The following is a 17,779-nucleotide window of genomic DNA, read 5'->3' on the forward strand; positions in this document are numbered from 1 at the left end:
CCCACAATCCTGAGGCTTGTTGGCTCATGCAGGAAGGAAGCATCCCTTGACCTGATGTCCTTTGACCTGATACCCCTCCATTGTCCTGTGCTGCGCAACTTGCAGCTGAATCTGTGGCTAAGCTTCAGGTAGGATCAGACCTTCCTCTGGGGTGGGTCTTTCGTACGTGCATCTCACCTCTCAATGCTGCAGTGATGAATAGGTGTGTGTGAATGGAGCTTGAGAGTGCTTGCACATCTGATGCAATGAACTCCTCTTTTTGTGTGTGTTTCCAATGCCTCTTGGAGGTTAGGTTTGAAAAAAGGCTGTTTTAACCTGTGGGATTGTGGCTTGTTCTTCCAGTGGAAACTTCTTTCCCAATTCCTGCAAAGGGGGTGTGCAGTCATTTCACAGAACCATGGAATGGCAAGGGACCCTAAAGAGGCCTCTGGCCCAAACCCCTGCAATGCAGCAATCACACAAATTTCTCACACTGAAATGTTGCACCTGGCTTTCCTTTGGGGCCGTGGCCTTTTGCAAGGATCCCCTCAAAGGCAGTGGGGGTACACCAGGCGGCGGCAGCCCCCCCGCAGAGTGAGTCTAGAGGGAAGGAGAGTCAGCTTGATGCCCCCAGAGGCTCCCAGGGTGTGGGTGATGTAGGGGCAGCAAGGAGTGGCTTGGAGGAACACAGCCAGGTGCCTCACCTCTAAAGGATGGGCTTTGTGCATAGGAGGCCACACCCATCACTGCAGCACTTCTCTGGGCCAGGGCAGTCACCATCATGCTGGCAGAGGCTCTTGGGAGCCACACAAGCAGAACCAGGAGGAACAGGTGGCCACTCTCCAGACTTGGCTGCAAGGGAGTGTGGGATGTGAAACACAAGAGCAGTCAAGGACAACATTCCTAGAGTGAACATGTTTACACATGGGGAGGAATGTTTGTCCAGCCAGCAGGTCAACTTCCTGTTTCCTTCTGGGCTGGGACAGACTTCCTCTGCATGTGACTAGAGGTGGGCGGGGCCTCACCTGTACAGGTAACCACAAAAGCACTGGGCAGGGCAGCCATCTCTCTCTCTTTGACCAAATGCATCGAAGAAGTAACATCTGCTTAGCCAAAGATGCTCTCTTGGCTTCCAGCTAAGAGAGGACAAAGGGACTACCTTCTTATGAGATAGTTTCCAGGTGTATGTTACTTTTCTAAGATAAGTCTGCCTTCTGGGATCCAATTGTGAACAGAATGATGTGTGAGTAAACCTTTTTATACTTTTATAGAAGACTGTGTTGTGTCTTATCTTTTATGAGGGAATAAGGGGTAAATACCAGAACAGTTATTATAGAGGTTTTAGCGAGCCTGAGCAAACGCATCCACTGCAAGTTTAAAAAGGGGGATGTTACTCTGCTAAATTGTGAACTTGTTTACGCAAGTTGGAAAGGCTATAATCAGACAATATATCCTCTCCTGCATCCCTGAACATTCCCACAGAGAGGACAAGCCCAGTGTCATTAGGACCTTTAGGAAAGGAGAAGGTCCACCCCAGGGCCTGCAGCCAGCATGCCAGGTCAACCCCAGCATTCAGCACCAGGATTGGATCTCAGCCTCCGCTCTGCTCCTCTTCCACCTTAGCCCAGTCCTGGGAACACTGACTCTGCAAGGTGGTAGCAGCAAGGACACAGTCTTCTCCTCGGCTTGTCAAAGAGCTTCACCCAGCAGCTCTAAGCAACATTTGGGAGGGCTGCTGGGGCCATTTCAGGTGGGTGCCTGGAGCTAGGCTAGCCCTTGTTCCAGAGATGCACCCACCCACCCATTTTACCTCCCTGCTACAGATACCAAGAGCATTCCCATGAACAAAGGCCAACTGTGTCAGAGAAGCTTGAAAGTCACATTAAGGAGGAATCTGCTCTTGGTCCTCTTTGCCCTCTCTTCATGTCCACCTGGACTCTTCCTGGGAGCCCAGGAAAGCTACCCAAGACTCGTACTTGGCTTGTGGTTCTCCATGGAAGACACATCAATAACAGTCCAGGAGGATATATAAGAACATAAGGAGAGCATTTGCAGGATCAGCCTAATGACCCAACTAGTCCAACATCTGGCCAACCAGATGCATCTTCTGGGAAACCCACAAGCTGGACCTGAGCACAAGGCCAATTTTCTCCAGCTGTGGTTTCAGCAACTGGGATTCAGAAGCATCGCTGCCTCCAACTATTGTGGCTAGCAGCCTTTGATAGCCTTCTCCTCCTCCTCCATGGATTTGCCCAATCCTCTTTTAAAGCCATCCAGTTGGGTGCCCATCACTGCCTCATGGGGGAGGGAGTTCCATAGATTAACTCTGTCCTGCTTACTGACATGCTTTTTGTCAAGAGGTTCTGCTCAGCTTCCCCACTTCTCCCCCTCCCCTCACAGTCACCCAAGAGATCGAAGAGCACCAGGGAGTTCTTTAAACTGAAGTGACCCCCCCAACATAGAGATGGCCTTTCCCTCCCTCTCCTTCCCCTTCTCTCCTACATGTGTGTGGAGGGAAAAGGAAGCTTTAAAGCAATTAAGAAACCTAAGGATGGTAAATGTACACCTCTAGGCTGGGTGGAATGTAACAAACTGGGTGGAAGGTCTGCACAAACTGATAGTAAGAGGCACCCCTAAAAAGATCAAGGAGGCTCCTGCAAGCTGGTCTCAAAAGGAATGAGCAGGAGGGGGAGCAAAGAGCACAAGACCCCCCCCCCTTTTTGTGACCTTGCTATTGTGGGAATTGAAAATTCCTGCTGTTGCTGTGTCACACAATGTAGTGGTCATGTAGGATTGCTATGAGGAATTATGAAAAATGAAGCAAGCCACTGTGTCAGCAGTGAAAGCATCACTTTGACTGGGTTTGGGTCATTGACACGATTTCTGATCGATCCCACAAGCCTCTGCATCTCTGCCCCATTTTCTCTATGCCTGACCGTCATGTATAGAGCATTCTACACAGACCAGTTGCTTCACCGGGCATCCTGGGTACATAAAAATGAGATAGCTTTGAAGGAGGGAGATTTGATGTAGCTTTTGTTAATCTTTAGGTAGATCTTAGGGCCAGGAACAGAGTTCACATGGAGGTGGTAAAATGCCCGTCTTTCCTTTTATGACCTCCGGGGTTTGCTAAATGCATTCCTCCTTGCTTCCTGTTTATTTAGCCTGAACATGTATGCATGCTCAGATAGTAAATAGTTCTTTGTGGTTAAGAGGCTTCCTCTGATCTGACTTGGTCCCCACGTGGGGATTTTTTGAAACGCTCAGAGGAAATCTGATTGGTTCTTACAAATGCTGTGTTAAAGTTCTTTTGTTAATAAAAACAACCCTATTAATCAGGGTCCAGGGACGCGGGTGGCGCTGTGGGTTAAACCACAGAGCCTAGGACTTGCCGATCAGAAGGTCGGCGGTTTGAATCCCTGCGACGGGGTGAGCTCCCGTTGCTCGGTCCCAGCTCCTGCCAACCTAGCAGTTCGAAAGCACACCAGTGCAAGTAGATAAATAGGTACCGCTCCGGCGGGAAGGTAAACGGTGTTTCCGTGCACTGCTCTGGTTCGCCAGAAGCGGCTAAGTCATGCTGGCCACATGACCCGGAAGCTGTACACCGGCTCCCTCGGCCAGTAAAGCGAGATGAGCGCCGCAACCCCAGAGTCATCTGCGACTGGACCTACTGGTCAGGGGTCACTTTACCTATACCTTTAGTCCTTCCTTTGCCTTCAGAACGCAACATCACAATGTATGCTTGGTAGAAAGAGGAGTGTGTTTTAGCTCTTGGTGTAAGTCAGAGCACATTGTGGTCCTCGAATCAAGATGCACCTTGCTTGACAACCGTCTCTGGAGTCTAACCCAGGCAGCTCTAACTCTGACATTTCCCTAACACACACACACACACACACACACACACACACACACACACACACTTTGTGTGCCATGGAGCTGGCTGAGTTACCCCCCCCCCCCAAGGGCTTGCCAGGAGCCCCACAGCACCAACCTGACCCCGCAGCCTCTCACCTTTCACGGGCTCCTTGCACACTTGACCACACTGGTTGCTGCAACACTTCTTGCCCCCTGGGCAGTCACAGTCCTTCTGGCAGGTCATCAGGCAATTGGCAGGGTCCGGAGGGGGGCAGACGCCGGGCTTCTCTGCAAGAGATCAGTCAGGTGTCTTGGGTCATGGAGAGGATGGGTCCAACGAAGCATTTTTGTTTTCAAAAGCTGCGCCCCATGGAACTCAAGGGGGCTGACAAGACACTCCTCAAAAATGGTATCTCAAAGGCATAAAGCCAGTCCTCAGATTGAGTAATAAGTCCAGCACAGGGGAAGAAAGGCCATAGCTCAGTGATAGAGCCCTTGCCTTGCATGCCAAGTTTCCTGGATTCAAATTCCAATGGCATCTCCAGTAGGGCAAGGAGAGGCTCCCTGTCTAAGACCCAGAAGAATGAACGGTCTGACTCATTGCAAAGTATTCTCCTACGTTCTCAAAAAACGACAACCCAAAAGGCCTTTTTGATCAACCGCGTCCTCACCAAATGCGTAGAACCAGATGATGACGGCATTTTAATTTATTGTCACCCACCCTAAGGTCCCAGGCTGGGTTGCGAGAATTTAAAACGGCAGATTAAAGCTTTCAATTGCTAAAAGAAAATATAACAGCAAAAAACAGGGTGGGTCCTGAAAGATACATCTCAGGTGTCAGCGATCCACTGTGGAGACAGAGCGCAGCCTCAGTCGCCCTCCCGGCATCTGCCCAGAGACCCACCTGGGCCCTTGCAGGCCAGCTGGCATTCCTCTTCGGTGGGGAAGTTATTCAGGTTCCCTCTGCAGTTGCCATAGTCGAAAGGGGTGCACTCTCTGCTGGTGGAGTTGAAGTAGAACCTTTGGACGTAGGTGTCGCAGGGACCCGGCTTCTGGGGAAGCTGGCAGATATCTGCAGCCAGAGAGCAGAAGCGGCCTTGGGTTTTGAGCTGCTAGAAAGAATGAAAGGGGTGGGGTCTGGTGGGGGGGGGACTGTTGGATATGCACAAATGAGCTTGCAGGTTCTGGGATGAAATAAAGGCTAGTTTCGCCCCTGCCCACTGCATAAGTGTTGGTGCTGACCTTGAAAGCCCTAAATGGCCTCGGTCCAACATACCTGAAGGAGCGTCTCCACCCCCATCGTTCAGACCGGACACCGAGGTCCAGCGCCGAGGGCCTTCTGGCGGTTCCCTCACTGCGAGAAGCCAAGTTACAGGGAACCAGGCACAGGGCCTTCTCGGTAGTGGCACCCACCCTGTGGAACGCCCTCCCACCAGATGTCAAAGAGAAAAACAACTATCTAAAGACATCTGAAGAAGGCCCAATATCACTGGAGGCCCACAATATCTAGTGTCATGTATGGCATTTCTGATTCGCGGTAGAGGCTGGAGGAAGAAATAGGAGGCCACCGGTGATGGTGAGAGAGCGTATCCCCACAGGGTCTGTCCCCACCCTAGTTTCCTAATCACTGTACTCCGACTTTTCTTTCCATGAAGCCTCTTCTCTCTGCCCCTAGGGGCTGGGCCACCCTTTCCCCATGTCCTGCAGAGAGAGAGAGGGAGCCCAAATAACAACAACAACAACAACAACAACAACAATAATAAAAAATTTATTTATACCCCGCCCTCCTTGGCCAGAGGCAGGCTCAGGGAAGCTAAAACTAGTAAAATTACAGTAAAAACATAATAGGGAAAAAAATACAGGTTAAAATGCAATTTAAAATGCAGCCTCATTTTAAAAGTCAAAACCATAAAGCGAGGGAAACATAAGGGTCAGACTGAGTCCGAACCAAAGGCCAGGCGGAACAGCTCTGTCTTGCAGGCCCTGCAGAAAGATGTCAAGTCCCGCAGGGCCCTAGTCTCTTGGGACAGAGCGTTCCACCAAGTCGGGGCCAGTACTGAAAAGGCCCTGGCCTTAGTTGAGACCAGTCTAACCACCTTGCAGCTTGGGACCTCCAAAATGTAGTCATTTGTGGACCTTAAGGTCCTCCGCAGGGCATACCAGGAGAGGAGGTCCCATAGGTACGAGGGTCCTAGGCTGCGTAGGGCTTTAAAGGTCAAAACCAGCACCTTAAACCTGACCCTGTACTCCACTGGGAGCCAGTGCAGCTGGTATAGCACTGGGTGAATGTGATCCCGCGGCAAGGACCAAGTGCTTACCTGGGTCCCTGCAGGTCTCCTCACATTCCACCAGCGTTGCAAACCTGTTGGCGTTGCCCTTGTGGCCTCTGTAGGTGAACGGGTAGCAGCCTGCTCCAAGGCGGCTGTAGTAAAACAGGTGGATGGAGTGGTCCCCCTCTCCGGGATTGCTGGGCAGCCGGCAGATATCTGGAGCCGCAGAACAAAGAGAGATGGGAGAGAGAAATGGACCTGGGACTTCTGGGCAGGAAAAAGGCACGTCAAGACCATCCTGGCTGGGAGTCCTGGGAGTCCTGCTCTCTGCCTTGCAGGCTTTCCCCAACTGGCCTGGGAGGGCAGGGCCCGGACTGACTCCAGCTGCAAAAGCTAGGGCTGCTGAACAGACTCTCGGGCTGAGGTGTTGTGTGGGGGTTTTTGTTGCAGGCTTGGGGGGGTTGCTGCTATTTATTTATTTTTTTGCATCTTTATTTGAGACCTTGTTGTGATTTATGTGGAAATTGTTCACTTTGCTTGTGTATTTTTTTAATGCTTTATTTGTTATTTATGTGGGCATGTTCAGGGAGGCAGGAGAGGATATATTATTTAATTACAGTGGTACCGCTGGTTGCGAACGGGATCCGTTCTACTTCAGTGTTGTCTATACTGACTGGCAGAATTGTTTCTCTAGGATTTCAGGCAGGCATCTCTCGCAGTCTTACCTGGGGATGCCAGCAGGGATCTCACCTGGGGCCGATGCTCTGCCACTGTTCCTTGGCTTTGGCTTTTGCCCGGTTAGAGTGGAAGCAGGTTATTTCAAGGGACAATATCTGATAAAGACACTTCCGCCTACAAAAGGAGGTGGGGTTGCGGGCTTCACGCTCCCACTAGCTGCCGGTGGCTGGCACTCAGCCTCCGCACGATTGAGGGAATCCCCGGCCGAGTTATCCCCTAGACAGCCAATCAGCTGGCTCGGGGGTGGGGCATGGCCTGCCCTATTTAACACAGGCATGGCTGGGGATCTCCCACTTTTGCTGCCTCCAGCTGTTCCTGTTTCCCACCTTCCCGCCCTTTACGGTTTTCATTCCCTGACCTTGCTATGGATTTGGTTGAGGTGCCTGATAGGAATTTTTCCACTTGGCAAATTGGCACCAGCCACTTGGTTTTCGCCTACCTCGTAGCAAATCATCACAACTTTCTGGATATTGGCTGTTAGGCATTGGTATTGTTCTGTAGATTGAAGAGGGGAGGAAGTGCCATCACCTGCCCCACATATTGAAGGGTGGTCCAATAAAGGATTATGGGGGGCGTGGCCCTGTCCGAAGCCTGGGGAGGTGAGGGCCTAAGCCACGCCCCCTAGCGGTGAACCTGGGGGGGGGGTTCCTAGTTGATGTGCACCAGCAGGACTCCCCCTACTGGTGGTTAACCCTTCCCGGCCTTCTAGAGGACGGGCTGAAGCCGGATATAGTCAGTTAGGACCAATGCCTAAGCCAATACCACTCATCACATGTAACCAATAAAGTTGTGGCCTTATTTAGCCCATTAACCTTAATAATTGTGTCATGTGTCTTTATTTCCTGGGCGGGGGTGGGGGGGTGGAACTTGCCACGCAATGAACCCACGACAAGAATCTTGGGCCAAGGGACTCTTTTGCCCACCCGTTGGATGGGCGGCATGTAAATATTAAAATCATTATTATCATTACCCGGCTTCTTGCAGGCGTGCTCACATTCCGAGAGAGATTCAAACCGGTTCTCGTTGCCCTCGCAGCCTCCGTAAATGAACAATTCGCACGTTTTAGTTGCGGGGTTGTAATAGTACCTGGGCATGGCTGCCTTGCAGGGACCTGTCTCCTTAGGCAGCTTGCAGATATCTGGAAGGATGTGAGAGGGTCAGGCAGGAGGGTTGAAGTTGCTTGGGCAAGAGTACTGGGAAATAATTCATAATGAACTGGAAAAAATGTTTAAAAGTACTTTCCCCAAAAAACCAGAGTCCTTTTTGTTGGGGATAATTCAGACTGAAATTCCCAGGTGTCAGAAAAGGTTATTTATGTATGCCCTTACTATGGCCCGCATTTTGTTAGCCCCCAAATGGAAATTGAGCCCAACTAAAGAAAGGACGCCGGTATCGCTGTGGTCTAAACCACAGAGCCTAGGGCTTGCTGATCATAAGGTCGGCGGTTCGAATCCCCGCCACGGGGTGAGCTCCCGTTGCTCAGTCCCAGCTCCTGCCAACCTAGCAGTTTGAAAGCACGTCAAAGTGCAAGTAGATAAATAGGTACCACTCCGGCGGGAAGGTAAATGGCGTTTCCATGGGCTGCTCTGGTTCACCGGAAGTGGCTTAGTCATGCTGGCCACATGACCCAGAAGCTGTACGCCGGCTTCCTTGGCCAATAAAGCGAGATGAGCGCCGATTGGAGTAAATTTATGGATTATATAAATAATAACTGTAGAAATCCGAAGACTCTGGCAGGACTGAAACACATCTTACGACCTAGATTGGACTGGATATAATAAGAAACTGTGGAAAGGTGACTGAAGCAAGAAAATGTTGAAGGGAAGGAGGGAAGTCAGTGCTTGGCAGAGTGTTGGGAAAGAATGTGGGTAAATGACTGTTGAATATCATTATACTTTGGGACTTCCGGTCGGTGCCAGCGCTTAATGGCGGTCCTTGCCTCAAGCTCCGAGGCAGGACTGCTCCGCGAGTTCGGGTCTGACCCGCTACGGCGAGCGGGGGACCCCTAAAAATCACAGGCGCGGAAGCCTGTGAACAAGGAGACTCGGTGGGCACCTTTGCGCCCCCCGGTACTGTGAAGGAGCCTTTCTAAAGGCTCCGGAGCGGCATCGGGTGTGAGCGCGGTGCTGAGAGTCGCTACCCAGCCCGTGGAGTGAAGCCGCGTCGCCATTAACGGAGAGCGCCGATTCCTTCCTGAAACAACAAATTGACTGTAATACCTGTGAGTAAGATCGAGGGATTGAACGGGACTTTAAATCTTGAAATTTGGCTGAAAACGGGAAAGGCACAAATTAAGGAAGTCTGCCTCCCGGAGCTGCATGATAAACAAAGCAACGAAAAGAGTAAGCTGTATTTGAAAGGAAAAATAATCTTTCTAAGCTGTCAAACTTGACATCGGACTCAGACCTCCCCCCAACAGGCAGGAGAAGGGGGGAAGAAAAATTGAATATTGTTAACCTGCGTGAAAATAATCGAGAAAAAAGATCTTTCACTGTCAAATCCCCCAGGTCGGGCTGCCTGAGCAAGGCACCGGGGAAGTGAACTGTCAGTTTAAACTGGATACAAAGTGGGGTTTTGTCTGAAACAAAGTAATCGGACTTTAGTGGAATTACTCTGCTGAACTTTTGGTTATATTGAAACAATTGTGGATTTACAGTGTGGACTCTTGAACTTTTGGCTCATTGCTCTATGTTTTCCTGGCTCCTTTGTTTCTCCTTTCCATTTGGATACAATTGAATGCTCCCTCTAGAGGGTTTAAAGAGAAACTGTTACATTGAAAAAAGAAACAGTGGGATTTTCCACTTGTAAGCTTTTCCTGTGAGAGCGACCTTGAGGACATGAGTGGCCCAGCTGAGGAGATAGCAACCAGATCTAAAACAAAGCAAGGACAAAAGAAAAGGGGCTCAATATCAAGTACAATACCAGCTGCACAGGAAAAGGCAGTAGCAGCATCTATGGATCCTATGACACAGGCACTGCTTAAAATAAACCAATCTCTGGAAGCACTGACAAAGTTGTCTACAGAGAACTCCAAAAAATTGACAGAACTGACAGCAAGATTGGACTTGAACACTGCAAGTGTAACATCTAATACAGACTCTATCAATAAATTAATTCAAGAAAGTTCTGAAACAAGAAAGATTGCTGAAAGTGCAAAAAATACTGCTGAGGAGACAAAGGAAAAGTTTGTGCCGATTATAAAAAAAGTGAATGAACATGATGCAACCTTGTCCTTACTGGAATTACAGAGGAAGGAGAAAAATTTGAAATTAAGATTGGTTGCTGAAAGTGAGGGGGACAACCTGGCGGAATTCCTCACAGAGAACTTTGCAGCTTTTTGGCAAGAGGAATGGGGAGAAGATGATGAGTTTGAAATAACAACAGCCTTTCGGCTGGGCAGGAGACAGGGTAAAAAACCAAGGGATTGTCTAATTACATTGAGATCCAAGGAAGAAAGAGATAAAATATTGAACCTGCATTACCAAAAGGCCCTGGTGATCCAGAATTGTCAAGTACAGATTTTTAAAGACATCCCTAAATATATCTTGGAGGTGAGAACCCTCTTTAAAGACTTGGTCGACCTGCTGAAGAAAAACAGTATACCTTTTAGGTGGGAGTTCCCACAAGGACTATCCTTTAATTTCAAAGGAAGGAAGATTAAAATAAGAACAATTCAAGACAAGGAACAGTTTCTGGAGAGATTTCTGGAAGACCTGAAGAAAGGAACTGTAGGGGAGAAAGAACCACCTGACATTGCCAACCTATCATTTGGACTTTTACCACAACCATCGGAGGAAGAACAAAAGCTTGGAGCAGTCGGAGGAATAGGCACCTAATAACAAAATGTCTCTGCAACTTTTTAGCTGGAACTGTAATGGTTTGAACCTTCCCCGAAAAAGACGTCAAATTTTTCACATTTTGAAGAGAGAACAATTAGACCTAATATGTTTGCAAGAAACCCATATTGCCAGGATACACAGGAAATTATTGATCAACAAGAGACTTGGACAGGAATTTATTTCGTCAGATAAAGTTAAGAAAAGAGGTGTGGTGATTTATGCAAAAGAAAAATTGGTTCCAAAAATGATATTTAAAGATGAACAAGGAAGATATCTGGCAATTGAAATACAAATCCAAGGAGAAAAAATTTTGATAGTAGGAGTTTATGCGCCAAATGAAGGGAAGGCCGAATTTTTTAAGAAGTTGCATGAGACTTTAATGGACTATTTAGACTATAAAATTGTAATGATGGGAGACATGAATGGAGTCGTTTCCACAAACATGGACAAAGTACAGAGACAAGTGATTTCCAAGGAAGGGAGACTACCAAAGACTTTCTTTGAAATGACTGAAACTATGGACTTGCTTGATATTTGGAGAACAAGGAACCCTCTTGAGAGAGAGGGAACTTTTTTCTCTGAAGCAAAAATGACTTGGACAAGAATTGACCAAATCTGGGTTACTAGTAGTCTGGCGCCAAGGATAAAAAAAGTAGAAATCTGCCCAAAAACCTGCTCCGACCACAACGCGGTAAAGATGGAGATGAAATTAACAACAACTGGATCCTTTAGATGGAGAATGAATGACACCCTATTTAGAGATGAAGAGATTTATAAGAAGGCCCAAAAAACATTGAAAGATTACTTTGAGATAAATTTGAGAACAGAAGTGGAGAAAAGAACAATCTGGGACGCTAGCAAAGCCGTGATGCGAGGTTTCCTAATTCAACAGAACTCTATAAAGAGGAAAAAACAAAATGAAAGGAAAGAAAGGATCTTAGAAAAAATGAAAGAAGGAGAAAAGAAATTGAGGTCTAAACCAAAGTCTCATGAGATTCTGAGAGAAATAAAGTATTATCAGATGCAATACATGGAACTGATGAATCAAGAAATAGAATGGAAAATAAAGCAAATGAGACAAAAGACATTTGAATCAGCAGATAAATGTGGGAAACTTCTGGCATGGCAATTGAAAAAGAGGCAGAAATTGAACACTGTGACAAGTCTAGAAATGGATGGAAAGATTATCCACAAACCTAATGAGATAAGTAATTGTTTTCAAAGTTTCTTTAAGAAATTGTATGTACAAGGGCCAGTTAACGAACAAGAAATAGAAGAATTTATTAAAAAATATGGACTACCAAAAATTCCAGAACAAAGTAAAATGATCCTGAATGAGAGAGTAACAGAACAAGAAATAGAGGGTGTCATTCAGAATATGCAATTGGGAAAATCACCAGGACCAGATGGTTTGACTGCCAGATACTACAAAGCGCTGAAGGAATGGTTAATACAACCACTGAAGGAAGTTTGCAACGAAATTTTGGAGGGGAAAAAGGCACCTGAATCGTGGAAAGAGGCTTTCATCTCACTTATACCGAAAACAGAGACTGAAAAGAACCAGGTTAAAAACTACCGCCCTATATCTTTACTTAATGTGGATTATAAAATTTTTGCAGACATTTTGGCAAAAAGACTGAAGAGAGTGTTGGTAGGGGAGATTCATAAGGACCAAACTGGCTTTCTTCCAGGGAGACATATGTCAGATAATGTGAGGAACATTATAGACATTTTGGAACTGTTAGAAGTGGACATTAATAGGAAAGCTGTTTTAATTTTTGTGGACGCGGAGAAAGCCTTTGATAACATCTGCTGGAGCTTTATGAAGAAGAATCTCCAAGGGATGGGGGTAGGCCAAGGTTTTGAAAACGGTATAGGTGCAATATATTCTAAACAAAAAGCAAAGTTAATTGTAAACAATGTGGTAACGGAAGAAATATCCATAGAAAAAGGTACACGACAGGGATGCCCAATATCCCCTTTGCTCTTTATATCAGTCCTGGAGGTTTTGTTAAACATGATTAGAAGGGACCAGTTGGTTAAAGGAGTTCAGGTCGGAGTCAGACACTACAAACTAAGAGCATTTGCAGATGACTTAGTATTGACCTTGCAACAGCCAGACACTAGTACTAAGAGAGTACTAGAACTAATTGAGATATTTGGTCAAGTAGCAGGATTTAAATTGAACAAACAGAAAATGAAAGTGCTGGAAAAAAATTAACAAGGGAGGAAAGAGAGAGATTCCAGACTGAAACAGGTTTGGAAATAACGAAAAAAGTGAAATACCTGGGGGTAAACTTAACATCTAAGAATGTGAACTTGTTTAAAGACAATTATGAAAAATGTTGGTCAGAAGTAAAGAAAGATCTAGAAATATGGTCAAGGTTGAGACTTTCCTTGTTAGGCCGAATTGCCACTATTAAGATGAATGTATTGCCTAGAATGTTATTTTTATTTCAGACTTTGCAGATTTTGGACAAGATGGATTGTTTCAAGAGGTGGCAGAAAGACATATCAAAATTTGTCTGGCAGGGCAAAAAGCCCAGAATAAAATTTAAGATTTTAACTGATGCAAAAGATAGAGGGGGGTTTGCCCTGCCGGACTTAAGACTCTATTATGAATCGGCAGCTTTCTGCTGGTTGAAACACTGGCTACTTCTTGAGAACACAGACATTTTGGATCTGGAAGGGTATGATAATAGCTTTGGTTGGCATGCATACTTATGGTATGACAAGGCAAAGGTGCATAAAGGGTTTAAAAACCATATTGTTAGAAAAGCATTATACAATGTTTGGATCCGATATAAAGATTTGTTGGAAAGTAAAACTCCCAGGTGGTTGTCACCAATGGAAGCTAAGGAGGTGAAAAAACTTAACATGGACTCTAAATGGCCAAAATATTGTGAAATCTTAGAACATGATGGTGAAAAGGTTAAACTTCAGAGTTATGAGAAATTAAAGTCCAAAGTTCGAGATTGGTTGCATTACCATCAGATAAACGAGACATTTAAACAGGACAGGAAAATAGGATTTCAGAAGGAGAGGTCAAAACTAGAAATAGAATTGTTAGAACCCAATACTAAGAACCTGTCAAGAATGTATAATTTGCTGTTGAAATGGAAGACACAGGATGAAACGGTGAAATCAGCTATGATTAAATGGGCACAAGACATAGGTCATGACATTATGTTTGCAGACTGGGAACAGTTATGGACCACCGGTGTTAAATTTACGGCATGCAATGCCTTAAAAGAAAACATAATGAAAATGATCTACAGGTGGTACATGACCCCAGTCAAGCTTGCAAAAATTTACCATTTGCCCAATAACAAATGTTGGAAATGTAATGAGACTGAAGGTACTTTTTACCACCTTTGGTGGACCTGCCCGAGGATTAAAGCCTTTTGGGAAATGATCTATAATGAAATTAAGAAAGTCCTTAAGTGGACCTTTCCTAAGAAACCTGAGGCTTTTCTCCTGGGCATGGCTGGCCAATTGGTGCCAAAGAAGGACAGGACCTTTTTTATGTACGCTACCACAGCAGCAAGAATTCTTCTGGCAAAGTATTGGAAGACGCAAGAACTACCTACTCTGGAAGAATGGCAGACAAAGGTGACTGACTTTATGGGACTGGCAGAGATGACTGGCAGAATCCGCGACCAGGGGAAAGAGACAGTGGAAGAGGATTGGAAAAAATTTAAAATGTATCTTAAAAATTGTTGTAAAATTGAGGAGTGTTAAGATGTCAAGGGGTAAGAAGCAGAGAATTACAGCTGTAACTAACAAATTAAAGAAAACTCAATGAAAGGGAATTAAACAGATAAATTGACTAAAGGGTTGCTAAAAAATTGTAAAATAAGGATGCAGCGAAAGGGAGGTATGGGGAAGTCGGGCGAAAGAAGGTGCATGAAATTAAGAGTATGAAATTATACATGTTTAAATGTTTTGTATGTTTCTGTTTTGTGTTGTGTTTGTTTTTTATTATGTGTTTGAAAAATGAATAAAAATTATTATAAAAAAAAAAAGAATATCATTATACTTTGTTTGTTGGTATTAAATGAAAAACCAATAAAAAGCATTAAAAAAGAAAAGAAAAGAGGAGCCCCTGGCCTGATCCAGAGGCCTCTTCTCATGTTCCTAGGATGCTCATGCTCACACTGGTGCCGCCACCAACCCCACTCTATTCTTCTGTTTTTAAATCATTTTAACAGATTTTAGTACTGTTATCTGCTCTTGCTGTAACCCAGACCTGAGACCTTATAATGAGAAGGACTTAAGAAATTAAAGTAAAAGCAACAAAAGCAGAAATAATAGCGGCAATGATAAGGTGGTCTGCCCCGAGCTCATTTAAAGTAGGAAACCAAAATATTTCCTTTTGTGAAATGCTAAGTGGGGTGCGGATTCTGGGCAAGGACTGCAGATTTCCAGGGCTGCCCCAGGAGGTTGGCTGTGCATTGATGCAGCTTGTATCACCTGCAAATGTCATAGGATCATAGGATCTCAGAGCTGTAGAGTTGTAAGGGACCTCCGAGGGTCATCTAGTCCAACCCCCCCTGCAATGCAGGACTCACAGCTAAAGAGGCCCTGACCGATGACCACCTGTCCTCTGCACAATGCTCCCCCTTTGTCAACAACAACAACAACAACAACAACAACAACAACAATAATTTATTATTTATACCCCACCCATCTCCTCTGCTCCCCTTCCTTGGTCTGACCTGGGTTGCGGCATCTCCAAATGCATTCCATCTGGGTCTCAAACTGGTTGTCGTTCCCTCCGCAGCCTCCGTAATAAAACATCTCGCAAGTCTTGTTTTGTGGGTTGTAATAGAATTTGGGGAAGAGGGCCAAGCAGGGGCCAGAATCCACAGGGAGCTTGCAGATATCTGTGGGCACAGAACAGAGAGTGGGGACAAAACAGAGGCACTCTCAGGCATCCCCACGGAAATGAACTGGTGTCGAAAGCCAAATCCTGCACATTGGAGAAGTGAGGGTGCCTGGGATGTGTGGCGCACTCTGGAGCCAGAATCTCTGGTCCCCCACTGACTTATCAAATTAGGCAAGCTGGCATTTCTATACCACTTGGAAAGAGAGGGGCTTTTCGGTTGCCCTCAATTAAGTTAAAGGAACCACCAAACAACAGGGAGTATTTACAGCAAGAGAGAGACAGTGTCGCACAGTGGTTAGAGTGGTTAGACTAGGACCTGGGAGACACCAGCGCTCAAATCCCCACTCAGCCATGAAGCTCACTGTTAAACAAAAATCTCCAAATGGGTCTGAACTTCAGTGTCTAAAACTCCTGGTAAAGGACAAGGATCTGGATATTATGCTCAGGGTGGCCAAATTCTGTGTGACTGCCATAAAACGTAGGGAACAAGATGTACTACCAAAATGATTAAGGTTTTAAATGATAATTTTTGGTTATATTTTAGTGATCAAGATATACACACACACACACACACACACACACACACACACACCCCGTATTTTTTGCTTTATAAGACGCTCCAGACCACAAGACGCACCTAGTTTTTGGAGGAGGAAAACAAGAAAAAAATATTCTGAATCCCAGAAGCCAGAACAGCAAGAGAGATCACTGTGCAGCGAAAGCAGCAATCCCTCTCACTGTTCTGGCTTCTGGGATAGCTGCGCAGCCTGCACTCGCTCCATAAGATGCACACACATTTCCCCTTACCTTTAGGAGGGAGAAAGTGAGTCTTATAGAGCAAAAAATTCAGTATATCTTAATTGCCGCTACATCTGAATTGTCTCTGTTGTACTCAATTGCAATTCAATGTATCCCTGTTGTGTTTTATGATTTTCCTGATATTGTAAGTGACCCGGAACTGGTCTGTGACCGTAATAATACAATTCATTCATTTACTGGGTGACCTTGGCCCAGTCACTGCCTCTCAGCCCAGAGGGTTGTTGTGGGGCTTGAATGAGGAAGGGGGAGAAACTTGAGTTCCTTTTTCTCCAAGGAAGGGTGTGAATGCAGTTAAGTAAAGGTAAAGGTACCCCTGCCCGTACGGGCCAGTCTTGACAGACTCTGGGGTTGTGCGCTCATCTGAATGCAGTTAGTAAGGCATTAAGCCAAGAAAGGCCCTAAAGCACTGGCAAGTATCTGCACCACTGTGACATCTGTTTATTTTGAGCATTCACATATTGCTCATTTAAAAGCGAACAGTGTTGCACCAGTAAAAACCAGCCCAGTCAGACAGAAGTTGCCCCATAAGAAGGTATGGGGCTAGAAGGTAGGGAAACGACCCCCAAGTCTGCCCACCTTTGCTCCCGCAGGTGTCCAGGCATTCCTCCGTGGTAGCAAACCGGTTGGCGTTGCCCTGGCAGCCTCCGTAGGGAAAGGGCAAGCAGGTCTCCTTCGACGGGGAGTAGTGGTACATGAGGGAGTAATCAAGACACGGACCCGAATCCCGGGGCAGCACGCAGATATCTGCCAGCAGAGAGCCAAGAGGAGGAGTCAGCAGTCCCCACCTTCCCTTCATAAGAACATAATGTGAGCCTGCTGTGGTGGTCACATGGGATTGCTATGAAGAATTATGAAAATACGGAGCAAGCCATTGTGTCCGCAATGAAAGCATTGCGTTGACTGGGCTTGAGTCATTGACAATAATTTCTGATCAAATCCCACAAGCCTCTGCATCTCTGCCCATTTTCTCTACTGCCCATTTTCTCTGCCTGACAGGCACATATAAGCATTCTATAACACAGACTGGTTGCTTCTCCGGGCATCCTGGGCCATAAAGATAGGAGGTAGATTTGATGCACCTTTCCTTGGTTTTGTTAATCTTAGGGCCAGGAAATAGAGTTTCACATAGGAAGTGATAAAGATACCTATCTTTCCTTGCCATCCTTCCCCTCATGTTTACTGCTTGTTTATGACCTCTGGGGTTGCTGAATGCATTCCTCCTTTTTAAGGTAAAGGTAAAGGTACCCCTGCCCGTACGGGCCAGTCTTGACAGACTCTAGGGTTGTGCGCCCATCTCACTCAAGAGGCCGGGGGCCAGCGCTGTCCGGAGACACTTCCGGGTCACGTGGCCAGCGTGACAAAGCTGCATCTGGCGAGCCAGCGCAGCACAC

At 46.2% G+C, this 17,779-nt stretch overlaps 1 protein-coding gene across 1 annotated transcript in view; it reads right to left on the reverse strand.

The window, feature by feature from the left end:
- Positions 1-527: 527 nt before the first annotated feature.
- Positions 528-17,779, reverse strand: part of LOC114599865 (papilin-like) — a 33,912-nt gene continuing 16,660 nt past the window's right edge. Inside the window, 9 exon segments of the mRNA XM_077929526.1 lie at positions 528-642; positions 644-750; positions 752-831; positions 3,991-4,122; positions 4,739-4,906; positions 6,153-6,320; positions 7,813-7,980; positions 15,400-15,567; positions 16,965-17,132. Of these exon segments, the coding sequence (XP_077785652.1) occupies positions 528-642; positions 644-750; positions 752-831; positions 3,991-4,122; positions 4,739-4,906; positions 6,153-6,320; positions 7,813-7,980; positions 15,400-15,567; positions 16,965-17,132 (1,274 nt within the window).

Source organism: Podarcis muralis, chromosome 5, assembly GCF_964188315.1.
Source record: "Podarcis muralis chromosome 5, rPodMur119.hap1.1, whole genome shotgun sequence".
NCBI classification, from domain to species: domain Eukaryota; kingdom Metazoa; phylum Chordata; class Lepidosauria; order Squamata; family Lacertidae; genus Podarcis; species Podarcis muralis.